The 19,926-nt window shown below is 49.0% G+C and overlaps 3 protein-coding genes across 3 annotated transcripts; 2 read left to right on the forward strand and 1 right to left on the reverse strand.

Annotated features, from left to right (window-relative positions):
* Positions 1-326: 326 nt before the first annotated feature.
* PPP1R26 (protein phosphatase 1 regulatory subunit 26) lies at positions 327-13,949 on the forward strand. Its single transcript, XM_064523855.1, has 3 exons — positions 327-553; positions 4,220-8,316; positions 13,266-13,949. Exons 2-3 carry the CDS (start codon positions 4,268-4,270, stop codon positions 13,312-13,314), a joined length of 4,098 nt encoding a protein of 1,365 aa, XP_064379925.1. The 5' UTR covers positions 327-553; positions 4,220-4,267; the 3' UTR covers positions 13,315-13,949.
* On the reverse strand, positions 13,333-17,154 carry PIERCE1 (piercer of microtubule wall 1). Its single transcript, XM_026094437.2, has 3 exons — positions 16,163-17,154; positions 15,979-16,057; positions 13,333-15,157 (listed from the first exon to the last, which is right to left on the reverse strand). The coding sequence occupies exons 1-3, from the start codon at positions 16,309-16,311 to the stop codon at positions 14,972-14,974; spliced, it is 414 nt and encodes a 137-aa protein (XP_025950222.2). The 5' UTR covers positions 16,312-17,154; the 3' UTR covers positions 13,333-14,971.
* MRPS2 (mitochondrial ribosomal protein S2) lies at positions 17,094-19,454 on the forward strand. Its single transcript, XM_026094438.2, has 4 exons — positions 17,094-17,235; positions 17,316-17,372; positions 17,973-18,102; positions 18,460-19,454. Exons 1-4 carry the CDS (start codon positions 17,208-17,210, stop codon positions 19,001-19,003), a joined length of 759 nt encoding a protein of 252 aa, XP_025950223.2. The 5' UTR covers positions 17,094-17,207; the 3' UTR covers positions 19,004-19,454.
* Positions 19,455-19,926: the final 472 nt, after the last annotated feature.

Raw genomic sequence — 19,926 nt, forward strand, 5'->3', positions numbered from 1 at the left:
CTAATCCCGACCTTCGCACCGGAGCGATGCGCGTCGCCGGTGCCGGGCGCTCTGCAGCTCCAGGGAAGGGCGAGCTGCTCCCGCCCGGCGCGGGGCCCCTCTTGGCCCTCTCCGGAGAGGGCTGGGGAGCGCGGGCACGCCAGGCCCCGGCTCTGAGAATTTCGGGCTGTGTGGATGCTCCCCCTTCTCCCCCAGCAAAATTCCCGTCATAAATTACAAAAAAAGAGTATTTGTAAAGATGGTTTTTTTCCCGCGAGGCGGGTGACGGGGCTCCCCTCGGGGGCGGCCCGGCCCGGCCCCCTCGGCGGGCCGCGGCTGCCCGGGGCCGGGCCGCCGCCCCCGCCTCCCTGCGGCGCATGCCTCCCGCGCCCGGCGGCAGCGAAGGCGGCGCCGCCCGCCCCTGCACCAGCGCGGCGGGCGGGCAGCGGCCGGAGCGGCGCGGAGCGGCCGGGCGAGCCCGCGGGGCCGGGCGCCGCCGCCACCACCGCCACCTTCCTCCTCGTCCTCCTCCTCCTGCTTCCCCTCGTCTCGGCCTCCCCCGCGGCGGCGGCAGGTGAGCGCCGCGGCCCCCCGGGCGCTGCTGGGGGGCGGGCGGAGCGCGGCGCGGCCCGGCGGTGCCCGGCGGCGGCGCCCAGGCCGCGGCGCGGCCGGCGGCGGCGGAAGGCGGGAAGCGGGAGCCATGGCGGCGGCCGGGCCTGCCGCGGCGGCGGGCGGGGCGTGGGGGGACGGGGCGCCCGGCGGCGGGGGGGGCCCTGGAGGGGTCCGGGAGGGTGGGGGGCCCCTCACAGAGGGCCTGGGGGTGCCCCGGGGGGGTTGGTGTCCCCTGGTGCACAGCCCGGGTGTCCCTGGAGCTGGGTGTCCCCTCGCGGTGGCCCTGGGGGTGTCCCCGGTGGTGGGTGTCCCCTCAGCCGGCCCTGAGGGTGTCCCTAGGGCTGGGTGTCCCCTCACAGCCAGCCCTGGGGGTTGATGACACCCTCAGGGACATCTGAGGGGACCCCAGGGTTGGGTGTCCCCTGACAGCTAGTCCTGGGGATCCATGTCCCCTCAGCCATCCCTGAGGGTGTCCCTGGAGCTGGGTGTCCCCTCACAGCATCCCTGAGGGTGCCCCAGGGGTAGGTGGCTCCATGGGTGTCCCATCACGTTTTTGTGGCTCCCACCCAGTATGTGTGACCCCCCCATCAGGACTGCGGTGCGGGTGCCATCCTCCGACATGCGCATCCCCCTGTCCCCCTCGGGGGGTCCCGTCCCTTCCCCTCCGCGTCGGGCGGTGGGGCGCAGGCATCTCCCACCCCAAACGACCCCCGCTAGCAAACGTCTCGCCCCTTCGTTGCTTTGTGAGCCGCGGAGGGGACACCTGGCCTGCCCCCCTCCCCCCCCCCCCGCAGAAGGGGGACACTGAGGCTCGCAGCGGGGTGGCTGCCCCAGCCCAGCTGACCCAAAAGCGGGTTTTCTCCCCGTCGGAGCAGCCGGGTTGTCTCCCCTCAGCCCTCACCCGCTGGGGTGCTGCCGTCCTTGCGTTCAGCACCAAGACGCGTTACCTGCTACCTTAGCAGCCGCTGTGTCTCTTTTCCCCAAACGCGTTTGTATTTCAGCAGCCAGTGAAGTACCAGCTGTGTGCATCAGCAATAAAATCTTCCGGGATCCTTCAGCAGTAAAGATGCTAAATAAATACAAGTGCTGTTATTACCTGTCGCCTGTCGCTTCGATTTACTAGCGCGCAGTTAAGTTTCAGCAACTCTCGTTAGGGAGTTGAGCATGGCCGCTGGAGTTAGGAAGGAGTAGCGCGACATGGAAGTTAATCCCAATCCCTTGTAATTTTTTACTGTGACAGCAATCATGGTGTTGGATAACGAAGACATCTGCCCCTTTTCTGGGAACTATGGAAATAGGTTAATAGGAAACAAGTATTTTTTTTAATGAAGCTAGGAGCTTAAGTGTATTAATTGCATTTCTTCGGGATAATTAGGTATTCTAATTTCTGTCTTTCTGATCCTTAGCTGCTTATTACAAGTAAGACCATTTTTAATTTACCATTGCCCCAGTGAATGTGTTGGAAACTATTTTAGAAATTGTGTATTCATTCACGTTTTTGGTAACAGTGTAGGTTCTGACCTGTATCATAGTAAGCTTCTAAGCTGTTTCTGTGAGACAGCTCCCAAATTAGTTTGTGGCTTAAAACATGAAAGGTGTAGAGTGCTTGTGTTTTATTGGCATGTATAGAGGAGAAATAAATCTGAACCATCTTCAGTCAACTAAAAGGTTGAAATTATAACAGCATGTGTCAGATTGCTCCAAGTATCAACCAACAAGGAAGGATGTTCTCGATCAATACACTTAAAATTTTAGCTCTACAAGAATTATGTTTTAAAATTAATTTCCACTGAGGAAGAGAAAATCAGAAATAGATTTCCGGAGGCAAAGGCTTAGTTTAAGATGTTATGCTAAGGTGCTCTGCAATAGAGAACCAGAGAATGAAACGGCAAAAGTATCTTCAATTGTTTCTTCGGAGTTAAGAGCTCTGTGGAAATCATGTAAGGCATGTCCAGGGTGACTGCCTGGGTGACTCAAGAATAGTCTGATCTTCTAATAAGATGGCAATAAAACTGATCCCTGAGCATAGGTTCCAGAATACTTTTGACAGAAATATTTATCATGTTACACTACATTCTTTGCTGGAGCACCATGCTCTTTCTAGAAGTGGTAAAGCATTGTTATCCCTGGTTTTCTATTATCTCTTCCTCAGTAGCAAAAAAATACACTTTTAAGGTTTTTTTTAAATTTAGAATCATAGTAATTCCTTAACAAAAGCTTATAGGATAGTAATTCTTTAAACTACTGCTAAATATTATTTAATTATTTAAACTCTGTAAGGTGTCTGTTGCCACTGATTAATTTGATGCCAAACTGGAGAATAATTGACGAGAGCAAGGTTGGAAAGAACTTAAAGGTAAAAGGGTGTCAGGTTTGTAGTGTACAGTGCCATGCTGTGATTGAGACTTGCTGCGTTTGTGTGAGACAACATCTCGGAAGTGTAGAAATGGCCCTCCCGCGGTGGTCTTTGGGTGGTGTGTGCCTTGAGACAGCCAGGTGATGTTTTGATTTTGCCAGATGATGCTGCAGGCGAAACCTTCTGCCCTTGTGGAAGTTGCGAGCTCTTTGGCGTATCGTCAGTCTTCTCTGGATGGTTTTTTTTCATTACCCCACACAACAGGGCTTCGTTCTGTGCGGGGCTTGTGCTGTCACATGAAGAATAATTCATCATCTTCTTACTGCTTTTGCAAACTCTTGAAGGTTTGCATTTACCAAAAGCTTTGATCCTGCAGTTAGGTCAAAATGGTTGTTGTCTCGGGGTTATTGCTGGATGGTATGTTTCAGAAAGAAACAAGTTCCCTTTCCTCTTTTTTGAGCTTCCCCCAAATCCCTTTATGTGTGTGTTTAATGCCAAGCTAGAACTAGCAGAAACTGTCTTGGGATAGTGTGTGATTTCAGGCTTGGCATCATGCTAATGCAATCACTCTGCCCTTTGAATAAGAGCTGATTTGTGTTCCACCATCCCAGATCACGGGCAGCCTTGATTCACATCCGCCCATTATATACCATGTGGACATAGCCAACATTGTTTTTGTTGTCAGGCTAAACAGCTGAGCTATGCATGGCGGGATTTATTTAAAACAGGCACTTATGCCAAAGGAAACATAGGGAGGAGAATATTTTGCAGGAGTCTTCTCTCCCACCAGTTCCACTTCATTATGAAAGCTTCCCTTAAAATTGCTCTTTCTCTTTTGCCACAAAGCTCATTGCAGAAGTATTAAAATCATGTTAGTGCAGAAGGGGGTCTTACCCACCTGTATGTTGAAATATAGTCAAAGTGAATCTGTGTGTGTCTTGATGGTATGTGGTTTCTTAGGCACATACTCAAAAGAGAGTGCTATCCTCAGTGAAAAGTGCAGGAAGAATTTAAGAAGTGAAGGTAATTACCTGAATCAATTATAGCTGTACCAGAAAATACTGAAAACCACAAATGAGTGTTTTATCTTGTCCCTAATGGCAGTAGTCGCTGATTTACTGATTAAAAAGATGTTGAGGGGTAACTTCTGTGATTATCCGGCACAGTAAGTCTGAGCAGTAATAATTTACAGTTTGTCTACCGAGTATTATTGCATGGAGCTTTCAAAAGTCAGATACATTATGAAAAGTATTTTTCGCTCTTTTATTGTAGGATGGAAAAGGGACCAGTCTGAAAATCTGTTTGCTGTTGCCTGCTAGAATGTTCCTTATGAATGCTTCTCCTTTGGTAGCTCTACAAACAAAATGGGAGCCCTTTGGACCGTCGAGGAGTTGTAGATACCCGGTTTGCTTCTCTGGATCTGAAGGGGACGTCACTAGAACTTCTGTAAGTGCAAAAGTTCAGATGATCATAAACAACCTGCAAAGTCAAGAGTCTCCCCTGGGTATGAACAATGAGTATGACTGTTTTACACAGAAGAAACAAAAGGGAGAAAAGAGCACTAGCAACAGAGTTGCATCGAGCACGGTGCTGCTGCGGAAACACCCAAAATATAACAGGCAGAGTTGCCCTGCTGATTCCGACGGCACTGAAGTGGAAGAGAATGTGGAGTTTGGGCCTCTGCTGCTGGATTCTGACAGTGACGATTCTGTTGACCGAGATATAGAGGAGGCCATTCAAGAGTACTTGAAAGCAAAAAGCAAGAGTGACCAGTCACTGCAAAGGGACGCAGAGTGTTCTGAAAACATAGGCAGAGACAAAAGGTTTAAAAGAGAATTCTCCGAGAACAAAATGGCTAATAATCTTCTCCCTGTGAAATTTAAAGCTGAGATGCTCTCTGAAGACTATCTTTCTGACCACTTGGGAATTGGTAAAAGGCTACAGCCTGCTTCTCCTCAGAGCATCAGTAGCGATGACTCTTTTGAACAGAGCATACAAGCTGAAATAGTGCAGTTCTTGAATGAGAAGAAGCAGCAAGAAATTAGTAAGTGTGTAATTGGGGAGGATAAAAAAGATTCACATGTGAGATCTGTTCTAAAATGTAACAGAGAAACTACTAACAAAACAAATTGTGGTGCTATAAAGCAAGGGTGTGAAGCGCTTCTCTTAAGACATCATCCCAAGCTGAGGAAAACCAGCACACAGTCCAAGTGTTTGAAGTCTAAAGTCCGAGAAGAGCCTAGCGATTTCAGCCAAGTGAGCCAAGCATATCTGGAAGTGGCCACTGCCAGCCGACCCTGGTTAGTGGAGCAAAATGAAGAAAGTGGAGCTAATTTCTGGGAAACAAGGGGAGAACTTATCAATGAGAGCATGCACGTATCTGACTCGAGCAGTGATGATGGCATTGAAGAAGCCATTCAGCTTTATCAGCTGGAGAAGGTCAGGCAAGAGGCAGGTCCTTCAACAGACTATGCCCCTTTGCAAAACGAACAATTTGAAACAAAAGGTATAGCAGACATTTCTGCAAGCCTGACAATTAGCTCAGCAAGAAGTGCCTCACCAGAAGTCCATAAAAGCCCTACAGGCCACAAGAGAAAAGAAATCACTTCAAAGTCAACAGAATTAGAAAGCACAAGCAATGAGTTTAACAAGCTGTTCAAGCCACTGAAAAAAGCTGGACATTTTGCACCTCCAGAAAACAAGATTTCTGCTTGTGAGCTGACATTGCAGGCCTCTTGCAGAGCAGACACATCTGCAGAACTCATGTGTGCAGAAGCTATTCTTGATATTTCCAAAACAATCATGCCATCCCAAATGGGAAGTGACAACAAATCACTTACTGCAGACTCTTTCTTTTCTCCCCAGCTTCTCTCATCATCTCATTGTGAAAGTGACAGCAGCCTTGTGGACAGTGACGACAGTATAGAGCAAGAAATCAGGGCTTTTCTGGCTCTCAAAGCACAGTCGGAAAGCCCTGTAACGAAGCCTCCCAGTCTGTCACACTCGATCCAGGTGCCTTTGCCTTCTGGTCAGAACAACCTCACTGGTACCTTTGAGCCTTCTCTTCCCAAAACACTGAAGCTATCACTGAGCCGTAAAAGGAGACTCAAAGGGGAAGGTAGAACAGTGAAACAAGGTGCATCAAAAACACCTGAACAGTTTGAGACCCGATTTTTCCAGCCAGATTACTGTTCAAAATTGCCTGTGCTCCAAGAGGGCTGCGCTCTGAGCGGCCCTAGAGAACTCTGTGATGCTCAAGGGCTCAGTAGCAAAGAGGCTCGGCAGCAGCAGCCGATGTCTTCCGAACTGTCTGGATCTGTCGGCAAGTGTGTGGCCTTGGACTCTGCAAACCCTTTTATGCAGGTTCAGAGTAGCACAAGAAAGCTTATTAAAAATACAGTCCCAACTCGAGAGAGGGATGGTTCAGATGATGAGAGCAGTTCTCTGGATAGTGATGAGGATCTTGATAGTGCTATCAAGGACCTTTTACGATCTAAAAGAAAACTAAAGAAGAAGTCTAAAGACCAGAAAACTCAGTGCAAGAAGAGAGTCAGATTCAGCGAGACAGAAACTCAGCTACTAGATGAATTTAGTAACCTCGAGGAAAATGAGTGGAAATGTAAAAGTCCTGTGCTACTGAAAAGCTGCCTCTCAAAATCTGGGAAAGCTATGAAAGAGAATGCGGTCAGAAATTCTTCAGACAACATAAATGTCAAGCTTCCAAATGAAAGACCAGAAACCATGAAGAGCTTAGAGTTTAATTTACAGTTTAAAAAAGGATGTAAACGTAAACCAGTCTCAAACCAGAATAACCTGCAGACAGCTAAAAATAAAAAATGTCCTTTCACAGCTGCATCAGCCACTGATGATAGCAGTTCAGTGGACAGTGATGACAGCATTGAACAAGAAATTCGGAAATTTTTGGCAGAAAAGGCCAAAGACTCTTCAAGCAATTCAGAGATGCAAAAAGATGATGCAACTCTTGACTTATGGAGAGTGGCCAAACAAAGTGCTAATAAAGGAAAAGCAAAGCAGCAGCCAGTTGAAAATGAGATTGACCTCTTGCTGGCTCAGAGTAAAAAGACTAAGGTATCTCAGCAAACTGATGAGTTGAAGAGCTCTCAGAGAACAGAAGGGAAAAGTGCAATGTTACATGGCAGTGAAAAAATTGCTTCCTGTGCAGAGAATGTATGTCTTCATACTACTGGTCAGTCAAAAGCTAAACAAGGAACGGTAGGGGTTAAAGGTATTGCTGCTGGTGAGTTACCTGCAAAAGGAAATGTGACATGTAAAAAGGATATCTCTAGTATAGAGCCTGTGCAGAAAATGCTTCCACCTAAAACCAGCAAAAATGATGGTCGTAAAGTACAAAAACTTTTTAAAGCAAAGCCTAGATCTAAAAGAAAGAATACCTTTCACCTAAAAATTTCAAGTAAATTTATAGCAGGTCTAAAATACGCTCGGGACAGGAAGAAATCCATGCTTTTGAACAAAAGGCAGAAAGCAGAAGGGTTGCTTACCCAGGGCAGTGCGTTAGGAGCAGAGGTTGCTTCCCAGGATACAGACACACTTAAACAGGGAAAAGAAGCCCTCTTGCCAGAAGGCGAATTTAGTGGAGAGAATAAGACAGCAATAAAAGAATCCAATTTTTCTCAAAAGCTCACTGTGCAAGTGTCAAGTCCCCATGTAACAGAGACCTGTGAAAGACTGGAGGCTGCTCCTTTGTATATCAAAGAGGAAGCAGAGGTTTATAAAAAGGATAATGCTTTGGGAGACCAGGCAGATTCAAGTTCGAGTCTCCCCTTGCAGGAACAGAGTGTGGCGGCAGTAGAAGTAGGTAAGATTAGCAGAGGAACATCTGAATCTGAGGACATTCAGAAGTGCATTGAGGAAGGAGGTGCTCACAGAGACAGGTGGGCAGATTCAAATTCAGGTCCCCGACTGCCAGAACCCAGTATGGCAGTGGTAAAAGCGGATAAAGTTAGTGGAGAGGCATCTCAGCAGAGTATACACGTGTGCAGTGAGGGAGAGCCTAACCAACAGTACAGAAGGCCAGATCCGAGTTTAGGTTGCCCACTGCAAGGACTAAATGTGACGGCAGTAATGCTGCGTAAAACGAGGGGAGGAACATGCATGGATAGGAGTATACACGTGTGCGTTGAGAAAGAAGATAGAGCTGTCCACCAGGACAGTGACAGGCAGGAAGAAATTCAGGTATGCAGCTCCAGTTCGGAAGGAGAAATACCTGTCCTCCAAGATAGGGAAACCGATTGTGAAGTGGACCAAGGGCAGGAAGCTTTAGACAAAAATTGTGCAAAATTTACTGATGTACCTGCAGATTCCCTCTTGAAAAGAAAGGTATCAAATATGTAAGTACACTTTTTTTTACAGTAACAGTCTTTTTAGAAAATAACTATCACTGTAATTATCTTGACAAGGCAAAAGGAGAGAAAGTGGGAGATACTGATAAATGTATACACACTAATGTGAAAAATGCTTCTATTTAACAGCATACATAGTTTTTGTAGAATTTTGTAAATTATTTAAAGTGCTCTCTAAGGAAATATTTTTTATAATGATTTTTAGGTCTTGCATTACTACAGGATGCTGTAGTTATGGTAGATAAGAAGCTACCACAGCTAATTGTGCTTTAAATTATGAGGCCTCTAATCATATATTAGAAGGAAACCTGTTTTTGTGCCTAATATATTTGGCAATCTGTTAAGAGATCCTGGAAAAACGCAGCGTTTGACAGCAACGCTATGCTTTTGAGGCAAAGCGTCTGACAGTTGTTGGCATTGGAGCTGCCTTAGGACAATTCTATGTAGTCGTTTTATTCTTGGGTCTCGGTTCTCCAATTCGGAGAAGTGTTGGATGGGTTCGCCAGGCAGAACGCCCGGGAAGGTGTGGAGATCCATCCTTGTAGAGCCAAATGCAAATTCAAGTAAGTAAAGTGGGTCAGCCTGTCGTAGACTCGCGTCCTGTGTAAAGTGATCTCAGCGGCTGCTGAAGGTACCTTTTGAATACCGAAAACCTGTTTGCAGATGATTCAAAGCACAATTGCAGTTCGAGTCAAGAGAATGGGCATGTAGAAGGAGCGTGTCCATTCAAACAATGTTATGTCTGTGGATTTCACTGGATTTACATGCTTTTGGGCCTGCAAGGCTGAAACAATTTTTGTTATTCTCAAATCTGATAGTGATGCCCTGCAGTTGCCCAGTGGTGGCATTTGTTTTTTTGAATGGACTTCCTTGCATTGAGTGCCCTCTCTTTCCTTTTTCAGAAGTGGTTTCTAAAATTTTACATTTCTGTGAACTTTTATCTTCATTTACTATATTTGTGCAATAGAGCGAAGCTAGGTTTGCTGTAGGAGGTCCCTAAAGTAAATGCCAAGGATACTCAGCTCTCTTCATTTTTACTGATAGAGCTTTCTCTGCCTCTGTTTCCAGTAGCCAGAATAAAACAGTTTTTCACTACTACGTTTTAATCTGTGCTAATTTTAAATGACATTGAAGTCGTGCATTCATATCAGAGTAAGTGTCCCCACACAGATTTCACTGGAAAATCCAAAAGGTGTGAATTTAAGGTGTTGACTAGTTATTTCATTTTCATTTGTGTGTAGTGAAATCCTTGGATTAGCTTGTTCTTACCTCTTGTCCCTGTGAATTGATTTAGTATTTGCTGTATCTGGTCCTTTTTACAGAACTTATCTCAGCCAAACTACCATTTAGTATCACTCTGTTTCTTAATCACTTCAGCAGTCTTCCTAGACGCTGGCCTTAATTTTGCAAAACAGAGCAAAAGCAGTCAAAAATGGATCCAGTATTGCATAGTATCTCCTGATATGATGCATTTGCAGCATATTGGCAAACTACAGCGTAGAGTAGAACAAGTAACTGTGGCATGTAGAGAAATCAGTAACATCCTTTGTGTGTTTATACTGTTGTGCAGTTACATTTTAAACATTTTAATCGTGGTCACTTGATATATCTTACTGTCTGGCCACATTTTTATAGTCCTTGGGTTGGTTTGTTTGTTTAAGAGATCAGTATGTTAGATCCTTTCGTTTTAGTGGTAGAATACCTGGGAAAAGTGTTTTTTACTTAGCCCACATGCCTGCAGTCAGTCTACACGGGCATATATTTTTGTCTGCCTTGATTCGGTTGCAGGATTTGGGCCTTTTTGGCATTGGTAAATAGACTGGTATTTTAAAATAGAAGTTTTCAGAGTACCTTGCTTTAAAAGGATTAAACTATAATTAATTTTAATAGAGATGATGGAAGCAGTATGTACTGTTTGTATAAAATAAGCTGAATGTTTTGTCCTCCAAATTTTCAGTAAATCAACATGAAGAGTTAAAAGGTGTCTTGTGCCCTGTCAATGTGTCTGTGTTCTCAGTACTCCTCTTGAACTGATTCACTTTCAGTTAAGATGCAATTCTGATTACCTTGTGCTTTAAATAAAATCTAATTTCAAACAGCACTTTTTTTAATTGATAAACTTGATTTGTATATAGGAAATGGTGTACATTGATAAGTTTATAATGTTTAATAAATTGGGTTCTCACCATGAACCATGAAACCAGAGAGTGCTCCTATGGTTTGTGTCATCATCTTCAGTGAATAGTCCTTTTTGGTATCTGGGTTTTTTTTTCCCTCATGAATGTAGTCCAAAGATGTCATTAGCTGGTGCCAGTAACATTTGTGAGTGAGGGATGTTGCTCTCTAAGATGGTCCCAAAACTTCCATTAGCCTGACTGGGAACAGGATCACAAGTCACCTGCTGCTCTTGCTTCTTGCTGCTTCTTCCCTTTGGCCACCAGCTACCTGCGACCCGACTCCTCTGCTTGACAGCGGATCGTGACTCCATGGCACGAAGAAGCAGAATCCAGATCTTAAAAGATCCGCCTGTTAAACATGTTCTGAATAACACAAAGTGGAGGAGAAGAACCTACCAAGCACACAGGTTTACAAGCTATGAGGGTACTCGGGGAGGTGAGAATGGTGTTTGTAACTCTAGCAAACCCATAACAGCAGTTTTCCCCTGAGTTTGTGGGCAAGAAATGGAGCCTTCCCTTGTGCTTGCCCCTCTCCTCTAGCAGCATCCCAGGAGCACTTCCCGAGTGTTTTCAGGGTTTCCTCCCGTTGGAGCAGAGTTTGGCAGGTGAGCATTCAGGTTCAGCTGGAGAGCACTTGCTCTGGCTCCACGTGGCAGCCTTCGCAGCTCGGCTCCTGCAGCCTCCAAACTGGCACGTGGTCCTTTCTGCCCTGCAGCTGAAAACTGGAGGTTTCAAGTCCCAGAGGCCAAGGGGGTGGGGGGATTGGATGAACGTGCTTTCTGGTGCACAGCGGGGAGATTGCAACACCCAGCGCTGAGTTCTCCTCAAAAGCAAGGAGACTCTGTGGCGTTGACGTCGCAGCCATATGGGGAGTGGTGCAGCGTGATTGTTCTGGGCACCGTTCTCATCAGTCATTCAGAAAAGAGGCATCTGGTGTGTTTGAACAGTAAGAAGTCACTGTTACACATTACAGGTTAAGGGTCGAGCAACTGAGTTGTAGAAAAATTATACTGGGTGAGTGAATATAAATTTAGGAGCAAGAGTCGCATCCAGCGCCGAGTTGGGTGCAGTACAAATCACTGGAGTCTTGATAGCTGCCGTACCAAAATGGACCCGCTTTCATTTTCCTCCTGCTGATGCTGGTCATAACAGCCTGCCAGCAGTGGACTAGATACCCCTCTTGACCCTATTTTTGGTAACTCCAGTGATAGCAGAAGAGGCACTGGTTGAGTGCCCAGAACAAAGTTCCTCTTTCCATGATTTCAGACCTCCCTAGGCATTAATTCGATCCTGTATCTATTGCAATAGAAATACGGGACCATGAACTTGGATCTACTCAAGTAAGTAAAGAAGTAAATTATTTTTTTAAATGGCTGCTGGTCTATATTTAAAAAACTATCTTTTTTCATTGTGGGCACAAATCTTGCTAATTTGGGTGTTAAGTTATTAAACTACTCGGTATATTTTATTATGGCTACTGGTAAGTTACAGCATCCTGCCTGCAGTGTCGGAGTTTTCAGATTAAGCTGGGCTTGCTAAAGACTGGAAACTTGCACAGGTGCTTCACCTGCACAGTGGAAGATTGCATGGAGTTACTAGTATCAACAAAGTTCTCAGCAGTGGGCATTTCTTGTATGTATTTGACTGTGATATATATGCCATTTTTGTATCATAGTCCTCTGTATCATATTGTGTTTATAGACCATGTAACTTAGAGAGTATCAGGATAATGAAGACTTTTTCTCTGAAGTTGCTGTCTTAAATCCAGCTCAGCCAAGCTTTGAATTTATCTGTAATTGTTGACTAACTAGTGACCAGTGTGAGCTGCCCACTTTTCAAGTACTTGGAAGCCCTCGTTATTAATGGCATTAGTTCCTGGCTGAATCCAGAGATGTTTTTGATGAAACTAGGGAGATCATCAGGTCTCTGCTGCCCCTGTACATGGGGCACGAAGTGCTGTGTGTGAGCACCAACACTCCATACAGCTAAAATTGCAGCAGTTAAATACTGGCTATATTTCAAGCTCCTATTTAACAATGATTGGCTTGCTAAAATTAAGATTTGTAATTAATAATGCTTTCTCATAACAAGGAAGATAGAGTTGTCTTACAACATTTAGAGAACATTTCTATTCTTCTCTTATTTTATTGCTAAAAGTCCTGTATAGTTTTATATTATTACCTTTTGGTTTAATCACACTGAGAAATGTTTAGCACCCAAAACCAGCTGCTTAAGGTTGATGTTTTGGATTTGGATAGGTATCTCTTTAAAAAAAAAAAAATGCAGAAAAACATGCAGAAAAGATGAAAAGGAAGTGCAAATTTTTGTAGCCTTGAGCAAATCAACGTGCGAAGGCAAATCTGTCATGGCTGATTCTGCGGCTGAAGCTTGCATGTTGCTCCTGTCTGAGCAGACCTCAGTGAAAACAAACTGGGTACCCGTCCTCCAACATACGTCAGGATTCAGTCTGTATTAGAGTGGTGTGAGGTGCACTGTCATGCAAAACTGTTCAGAGAAACTGGTTTCAAATAAAAAAAATAAATAATGGTAAAGAAGAAGGGACATGGGTGTTTTCCAATGAAGCATGCAAAGAGGTGGAAAATACATAATAAAGGCCACTAAATTGATATTTTTCAGAGGCAGTCTCATCCCTAAATTCATCCCATCAACAAAAAAAATCTGTGGATAAAACAGAAGATGTGTAAAGTTGTCACAACTGTTTTGTATTTATTTTGTGCTTTATGTTGCCTTTCATTTCAGGAGAAGAAAGGGAAGTGATGAGAAACTCAAGGTATTACCTGGAGTCTAATGGAAGAGAAGCAGTGAATGATGGAGGGTTGCTTGTTTATTTTCATGAGTTAAATATTTAAAAAGTTAACTCTTCAGGACGATGTCTGTGCTTAGTATGTTTACTTGTTCAAATGTATTGATGTGTTTTCAGCAAAGGTGAATTTAACCAGTTTGGATATTTGAGATAACCAGCTGCATTGCAGAGCAAAACGGGAATCCTCTGATGGGCATAATTTGAATCTTACTGGTAGGTCTGGGAACATTTAGCTATACTGCGTTTTGAATGTTTAGTAAAAGCACAACTACAGGCTTGAACTGTTCAGTTTTGGACTTCGGATTTTTACCTAGTGATTTTATTAACAGAATACCTTTACCTCGCAAGTATGTTTATACATACTAGAACATACTATTACACGGTTGGGTTTTTTTAGCTAACAGCTGGAATAATAGTATTACACTTATTTTTAATATACATTATCACTGTGTTATGCCTGTAAAGTAGGATTATTTCTCACCTATAAATAGGCTGAGTTCTTCAAGACTAATTTTTAGGAAAAATGTGATATGGTGTTCCTTTCAGTGAAGTTATTGTATAAATGATGCAGTTTCCTTGGTTGTGTAACTACAGTTGTTTAAATAAAATGTGAGAAAATATTTTTTCCTTTGGATTAGTTGCCTTTATTTGAATAATTTTTAAGACATCGTAGTTCTGAGAGGTGTATTTAAAATGCTACCCCCTCCCAGGTTAACTTTCTGGCCGTAACTAGTTAGGAGTCCTGTTTTTTAAAAAAAAAAAGTTGGGGGGGTCATTGTTGTGTTTCTTGTTGTCTTTTTTTAATGAATATACTGTTACTTTTAATTGGTTAATTTTGCAGCTATTTCATCACATTGTTACAGGAACTGTCACATCACCAAGCTGGATGATTTTTTTTCCTGCGTTCAGGAGAAAAATTCATATTAAACCTTGATTTACACTGTTAATGTTGTGAACTGTTTGTTAATCTGTTGCTGACTACTGTGCTATATGAATTGTTTTCCTGACAGTCTGCCTGTACAGTTTTACTCTGCTCAGCGATATCAAGCAAAATTTTCAGTATTGCTTAAGTACTATAGATTTCTTGTGGCAGATACAATGCTGATGCCACAGAAGCCGTTGTTGCAGCTAGTACTAATTGGCCTTTCCCAGCGCATCTTAATAGAGAATCAGTATTGCGTGAGCAATAAAACCACACTGGCTCATCCAAAAATAATAGTTGCATGTTGTTCCTTGAGCATTCACAGAGCAGCATGGCACGGGCTGCCTGCGAGCTGTCCATTTTCGCTTTAGCAGTCACAGTATTCCTGTGTACTTAAAGGCCTTTTGAAAGAATCCATTATTTCCCTGGATGTGTTTCTTTATTAAGACAAGAGCTCCGAAACAATATTTCAAGTTTAGGCCTCCCACCAATACGGTTTTCATACCACCTCGCTTACCCACTCAATTCTCAGCTCGCTCGTGACATCCCACGGCTGCTCTCAGAAGACATGGGCTTAGCAGCAGATGCAGGATAAGGTTAGTGCTGGTGCTTGTTTGCCTGGGGTTGGGGTTGGTTTTGCTCGCTTGCTTTTTGTTTTACCTAGGGAACCAAGGGTAAACTGAAGGGGCTTCACACACCCTGGGCACTGCCGCGCATCTCCTAGCAGTGCGACGGCCCGCTGGGGTTGTAACTGGGGTGGAAGTCGAGGCGGTCGGAGGAGGTGATGAAGTTGTCGGGGCCGGTGACGTGGCTCTTCTCGAGGGAGGTGTTGAGCCCGTTATCCTGGTACATGCCGCACGGTCCCAGGGTGTCTGAGAAAGCGTGTGAGGTGACACGGTAGCAGGTCTGTGCAAAGGAGAAAAAGGGAGAAAGGAGATGTTTTAAATGCACCTGCAATTTACAGAAGTTAGGATAAAATGGTAAGGGTACTTTGTCTTCAGGCACTTTGAGGAATTCATTGTCACAGGATGTTGCCGAGGCCAGAAACGGGCTCAGGATGGTTCAGAACCGCTGTATTAGGGCTGAGCTATGCTCTGAAAGGGGAAGAGGAGTTTTGTCTTCCTCTGCCTTGACCACTGCCTTCGAATGAAAGCAAAACCCTCAGACCCACCAGGCTTTAGAGTCCAAAACTGTTCTCCCAATTGCTTTTCCTCTGCAGAATAAATGTGGAGGAATTTACCTATAAATACTTTGTACTTTCAGTAATAGCATTCAGCAGCAACAGTCACACAAGGAACAGTTCTCTGGGTTTTTATGTGGAAGAAAAGACATTTTTGTCCTGTTAAACGTAATCCCTTTACTTCATCGCATGCCAGGATGAGACCTAGGTGATAGAAACTGTACTGATAGCCGATTTTTTCTCATCTGTCTTACCTCATGTGAAACCTGCTTAGAGACACTGGAGCATCTGCTAAGCCCATACCTTTTTCCTCCAGCATGCTTATGCCAAAAGCAAGAAATAACTTTGCACAGAAGGGTAACTGCATACCCTGCATGTATACATAGAATTTGCAACTCTTACAGCAAATGGAGATTTAGTGTTACCGGGATGGTGAAAGAGGAGCAATCATTGCTGAAAATTTTTAGAACGCTCAAACTGCAGCAGCAACTAAAATGTCAAAGAAAAGGCCGAAAGATGCTGTTATTAGTCCCGGGTGCGTATGTACCGGCATCTCGTGCACCGTCGGCGCTTTGCTCCCGTAGGCCTGGTTGCTGGTCCTGTACAGGGGGTGAGGCTCCTTCTTCCTAGGGGAGAGAACATGAAGCTGCTCCGCGGGAACATTTCCAGGCAGAGCATGTGCCGGTGAAGGGGATGCAGGAGCCCCGGCGTGGGGATCGGCCCCTCCTCACCGGTAGCCCTGGAAGCACGTCGGGTGGTTGAACCTGGCCGGCAGCTGGTCGCTAACGCGGTAGAAGTCGCTGGTGCGGGGGTCCCGGGGGGGCTGGGGCGCTGGGGCCGGCCCCTCGGGGCTGCCCGCGGGCAGGCAGGGCTGGGACATGTGGCAGGGGCCGAGGCTGGGATCTGGGCTGCGGGTCGGGGTCCCAGTGGGGGGGTCCTGGGCTGAGGGCCAGGTACAGTCTGGGTTTGGAGCCGGGATCTGAGTCAGGCCCGGGGTTGGGGTTTGCGTTTGGGGTCTGGGTCTGGATTGGGGTTTGGGAGCAGGGTTGGGGTCCAGGTTGGGACTGGGATTTGAGTCAGGGGTCAGGGTCTGAGTCTGGATTGGGGTTTGGGTGTGGAGTCAGGCTCTGGATCGGGACTGGGATTCAAGTCTGGGGTCAGGGTCTGGGTCGGGACTGGGATTTGGGTGTGGAGTTGGGGTCCAGGTTGGAACTAGGTTTTGGGCACTGGGTCCAGGGTCTGGGTCAGGACTGGGAATCAAATCTGAGGTCAGAGTCTGGGTCTGGACTGGGGTTCAAGTCTGGGGTTGGGGTCACGGTCTGGATTAGGGTTTAGGTCTGGGGTCAGGGTCCAGGTCGGGACTAGGTTTTGGGCGCTGCGTCCAAGTCTGGACTGGGGTTTGGGTGCAGGATCCGGGTCCAGGTCTGGCCTGGGGTTCAGGTCCAGGTCGGGGTGCGGGTCGGGGCTGGAGTCCAGGCTTTGAGCCGGGGCTCGGCGCTGCCGTCCGGGTCGGGGTCCGGCTCCGAGCTGGCTCCGAGCAGCGGCGCGTCCCGTCCCGTCGCCCGGCGACCGCTCTTCCCTGCGCCGTGCGGGCGGCCCGGGCCGCTCGGTGCTGCTGCAGCGCCGGGCACCGGCGGGGGGGGGCAGCAGCCCGCCCGGCCCCGCTGCGGCCGGAGGCGGTGGAGCCGCGCAGGAAGCGGAAGGCGCCGCCTGACCTTCCTCCTCCTCCTCCTCCTCCTCCTCCTCCTGCTCGCCCCGCGCCGCCGGGCACGGAGCATGGCGGTGCCCAGGCTCCTGCGGGCCGGTGAGCGGGCCGGGCCGGGCGGTACCGGGCGGTACCGAGCCGGCCCGGCCCGTGTGACCCGCTGTGCTTCCCCCCCGCAGCAGCCCCGCGCCTCTACAGCACCGTGGTGGCCCCGGCGCCGGCCCGGCAGCCCGGCGGTGAGTGCCCGGGGGGGCTGCACCGGGAGGGGGGGCCCCGGGCCGGAGCCAGGGCCCTGCCTGGCACCCAGCAGCATTGCACGGCTGCCACCCTGCACCCCGTGGCATCGCCTGGCTGCACCCCATGGCATCGCCCAGCTGCCACCTTGCACCCGCTGGCATTGCCTGGCTGCCGCGCTGCAGCCCACGGCTTTGCCCCGTTGCCACCCTGCACCCCGTGGTGTCACCGGCACGCACCCCACGGCGTTGCTCAGCTGCCACCCTACGCTGCGTGGCACTGCCTGGCTGCTGCCCAGCACCCCGTGGCATCGCCCGGCTGCACCCCACAGCGTTGCCACCCTGCACCCCCTGGCATTGCCCGCCTGCAGCCCCCACCCTGCGGCATTGCCTGGCTGCACGCCGTGGCCAGGAGACGAGCAGCGTCGTTGCTGGCATCGCCGGGCCCTGGCGAGCCGGCCCTCGTTGCACGCACCCGGCCATGGGTGCACCGGGGACTGGGGTGTGCGTGCTCACGGGGTGCCACGGGTGGCAAAGGGCCCCTTCTCCGGTCCCCTGCAGACACCGGGAGGGAGCAGTCATTTTTTCCCCTCCTCCCCGCAGGTGCGGACGACAGGCTGCTCACGGAGCCTCTGGGCCACCCCGACTTCTTCAACGTGCAGGAGCTCTTCTCCCTGAAAGATCTCTTCGACGCCCGGGTGCACCTGGGGCACAAAAAGGGCTGCCGGCATAGGTGAGCGACCCCGTTTCGGGACCCGGCACTTGTTGAAATCAGGAGCGTTTCCCTAGACCTCTTTGGAGGCCGCCCTGGATCGCGCCGGGGCCGGCGCTGTCTGGATAGACCCGCGTTCTCGCCTGGGCCCAGTTACTGCCCCACAAAAACGCCGGTTCCCCGGTGCGGCGCAGGCGTTGCAAGACCTGCAGCCCCTCTGCGACAGTCAGGGCAGGCACCGTGTACCGAGGGCTCCGGCCTCTGTCAGAGTGTTTCCCCGTGCTGGTTGGAGAGGTGGGAAGGTCTCCGGGGTCTCTAATGCTGCTCGAAGCCTGTAGCCCCCCGTCCCCGCGTCCCCTTCTGTCGCTGCCCCCGCAGGTTCATGGAGCCCTACATCTTCGGCTGCCGCCTGGGGCAGGACATCATCGACTTGGATCAGACCATGCAGCACCTCCAGCTGGCTCTCAACTTCACGGCGCACGTCGCCTACCGCAAAGGCATCATCCTCTTCGTCAGCCGCAACCGCCAGTTCGGCCACCTGGTAGAGAGCACGGCGCGGGAGTGCGGCGAGTACGCCCACACCCGCTACTGGCAGGGCGGCCTGCTCACCAACGCCCACATCCAGTTCGGGCCCGGCGTCCGCCTGCCCGACCTCCTCGTCTTCATCAACAGCCTCAACAACGTCTTCGAGCCCCACGTGGCCATCCGGGATGCTGCCAAAATGAACATCCCCACGGTGGGTGTGGTGGACACGAACTGCAACCCCTGCCTGATCACCTACCCCGTCCCCGGGAACGACGACAGCCCCGCCGCCGTGGAGCTCTACTGCAAGCTCTTCAAGATGACCATCATCCGTGCCAAGGACAAGAGGAAGCAGAAGGAGGTCTTCTACGAGCTGCAGAGCAAAGCGAAGGGCGCTTAGAGCCGCTTTGCGCTCACGCTGGCCTAGGGACAGAAGCGACCGTGCCCAGCAGCTTGACACGTCCTCCGTGCTGACGAGGGGCATGAGGAGATGGGCGTCCCACAATCCTGCACTCCGAGTGTTGCCGCTGGCTTTTGGCAGAGCTGGGCTGGTTGCCAGAAGGGACCCCGCAGCTCTGTCGCTGTGCAGAGATCCCGCAGCAGAGACCGCTGCAGAGGAGGGGACTGAAGGGACGTGAAGGGACTTCCCTGCTCCGCTCTCCGCCCTGGATAAAAGCTGGCCAGAGCCACCCCAGGGAGACGGAGCAGGGCCCGTCCCTGTTCCTCTCCTTGCGTTTGTCCCTGGTGCAAGGAGACGCTTCTGTCCTGTGGCCTTCCTATTTCTGAGCTTATGATCTTGTATGGAACCACATTTCTTCTTGACGTGGCAAATAAAGTGGTCTTTCATCCTCTTTCTTTCTTCCTTTGGGGAAGGATGGGAAATCTCGCAAACACGATGTTGGATGGGTCGAGGTGGAGGGTGCTTGCAGCTGGGAACCCCTCAGAGCGTGGCAGGCCCAGGGCTGGCGGCTGCGAAGGGCTGGTGTGTCGCACCCCGGGCTGGGGACCCTCTTGCGTCCTGGGGTGTGTCGAGGGTCTGCTGGGGCGGGGGCTTGGGGTCCCCAAGGTGGAGCCAGGGAAAAGGACATTCAGCCCCTAACGTGCCTCGTATCTACGGCAGGGCTTGGCCAGTCCTGCCACATTGGGGGTCGGGCCCAGCATGGGGAAGAGCTCCTGACCATGGGTCCCTGCCCACCCGGCCTAGTTCCCTTTCCGTGTTCCCTGTCCCCTTCCCATGGCTGGGTCCCCATTTCTGGCTGCTTCCCGCGGCTGCGTCCCCATCGCCATCTGCTTCCCCTGGCCATGTCTCTGTTTCTGGCTCCT

Source organism: Dromaius novaehollandiae, chromosome 20, assembly GCF_036370855.1.
Source record: "Dromaius novaehollandiae isolate bDroNov1 chromosome 20, bDroNov1.hap1, whole genome shotgun sequence".
Classification (NCBI taxonomy): Eukaryota; Metazoa; Chordata; class Aves; order Casuariiformes; family Dromaiidae; genus Dromaius; species Dromaius novaehollandiae.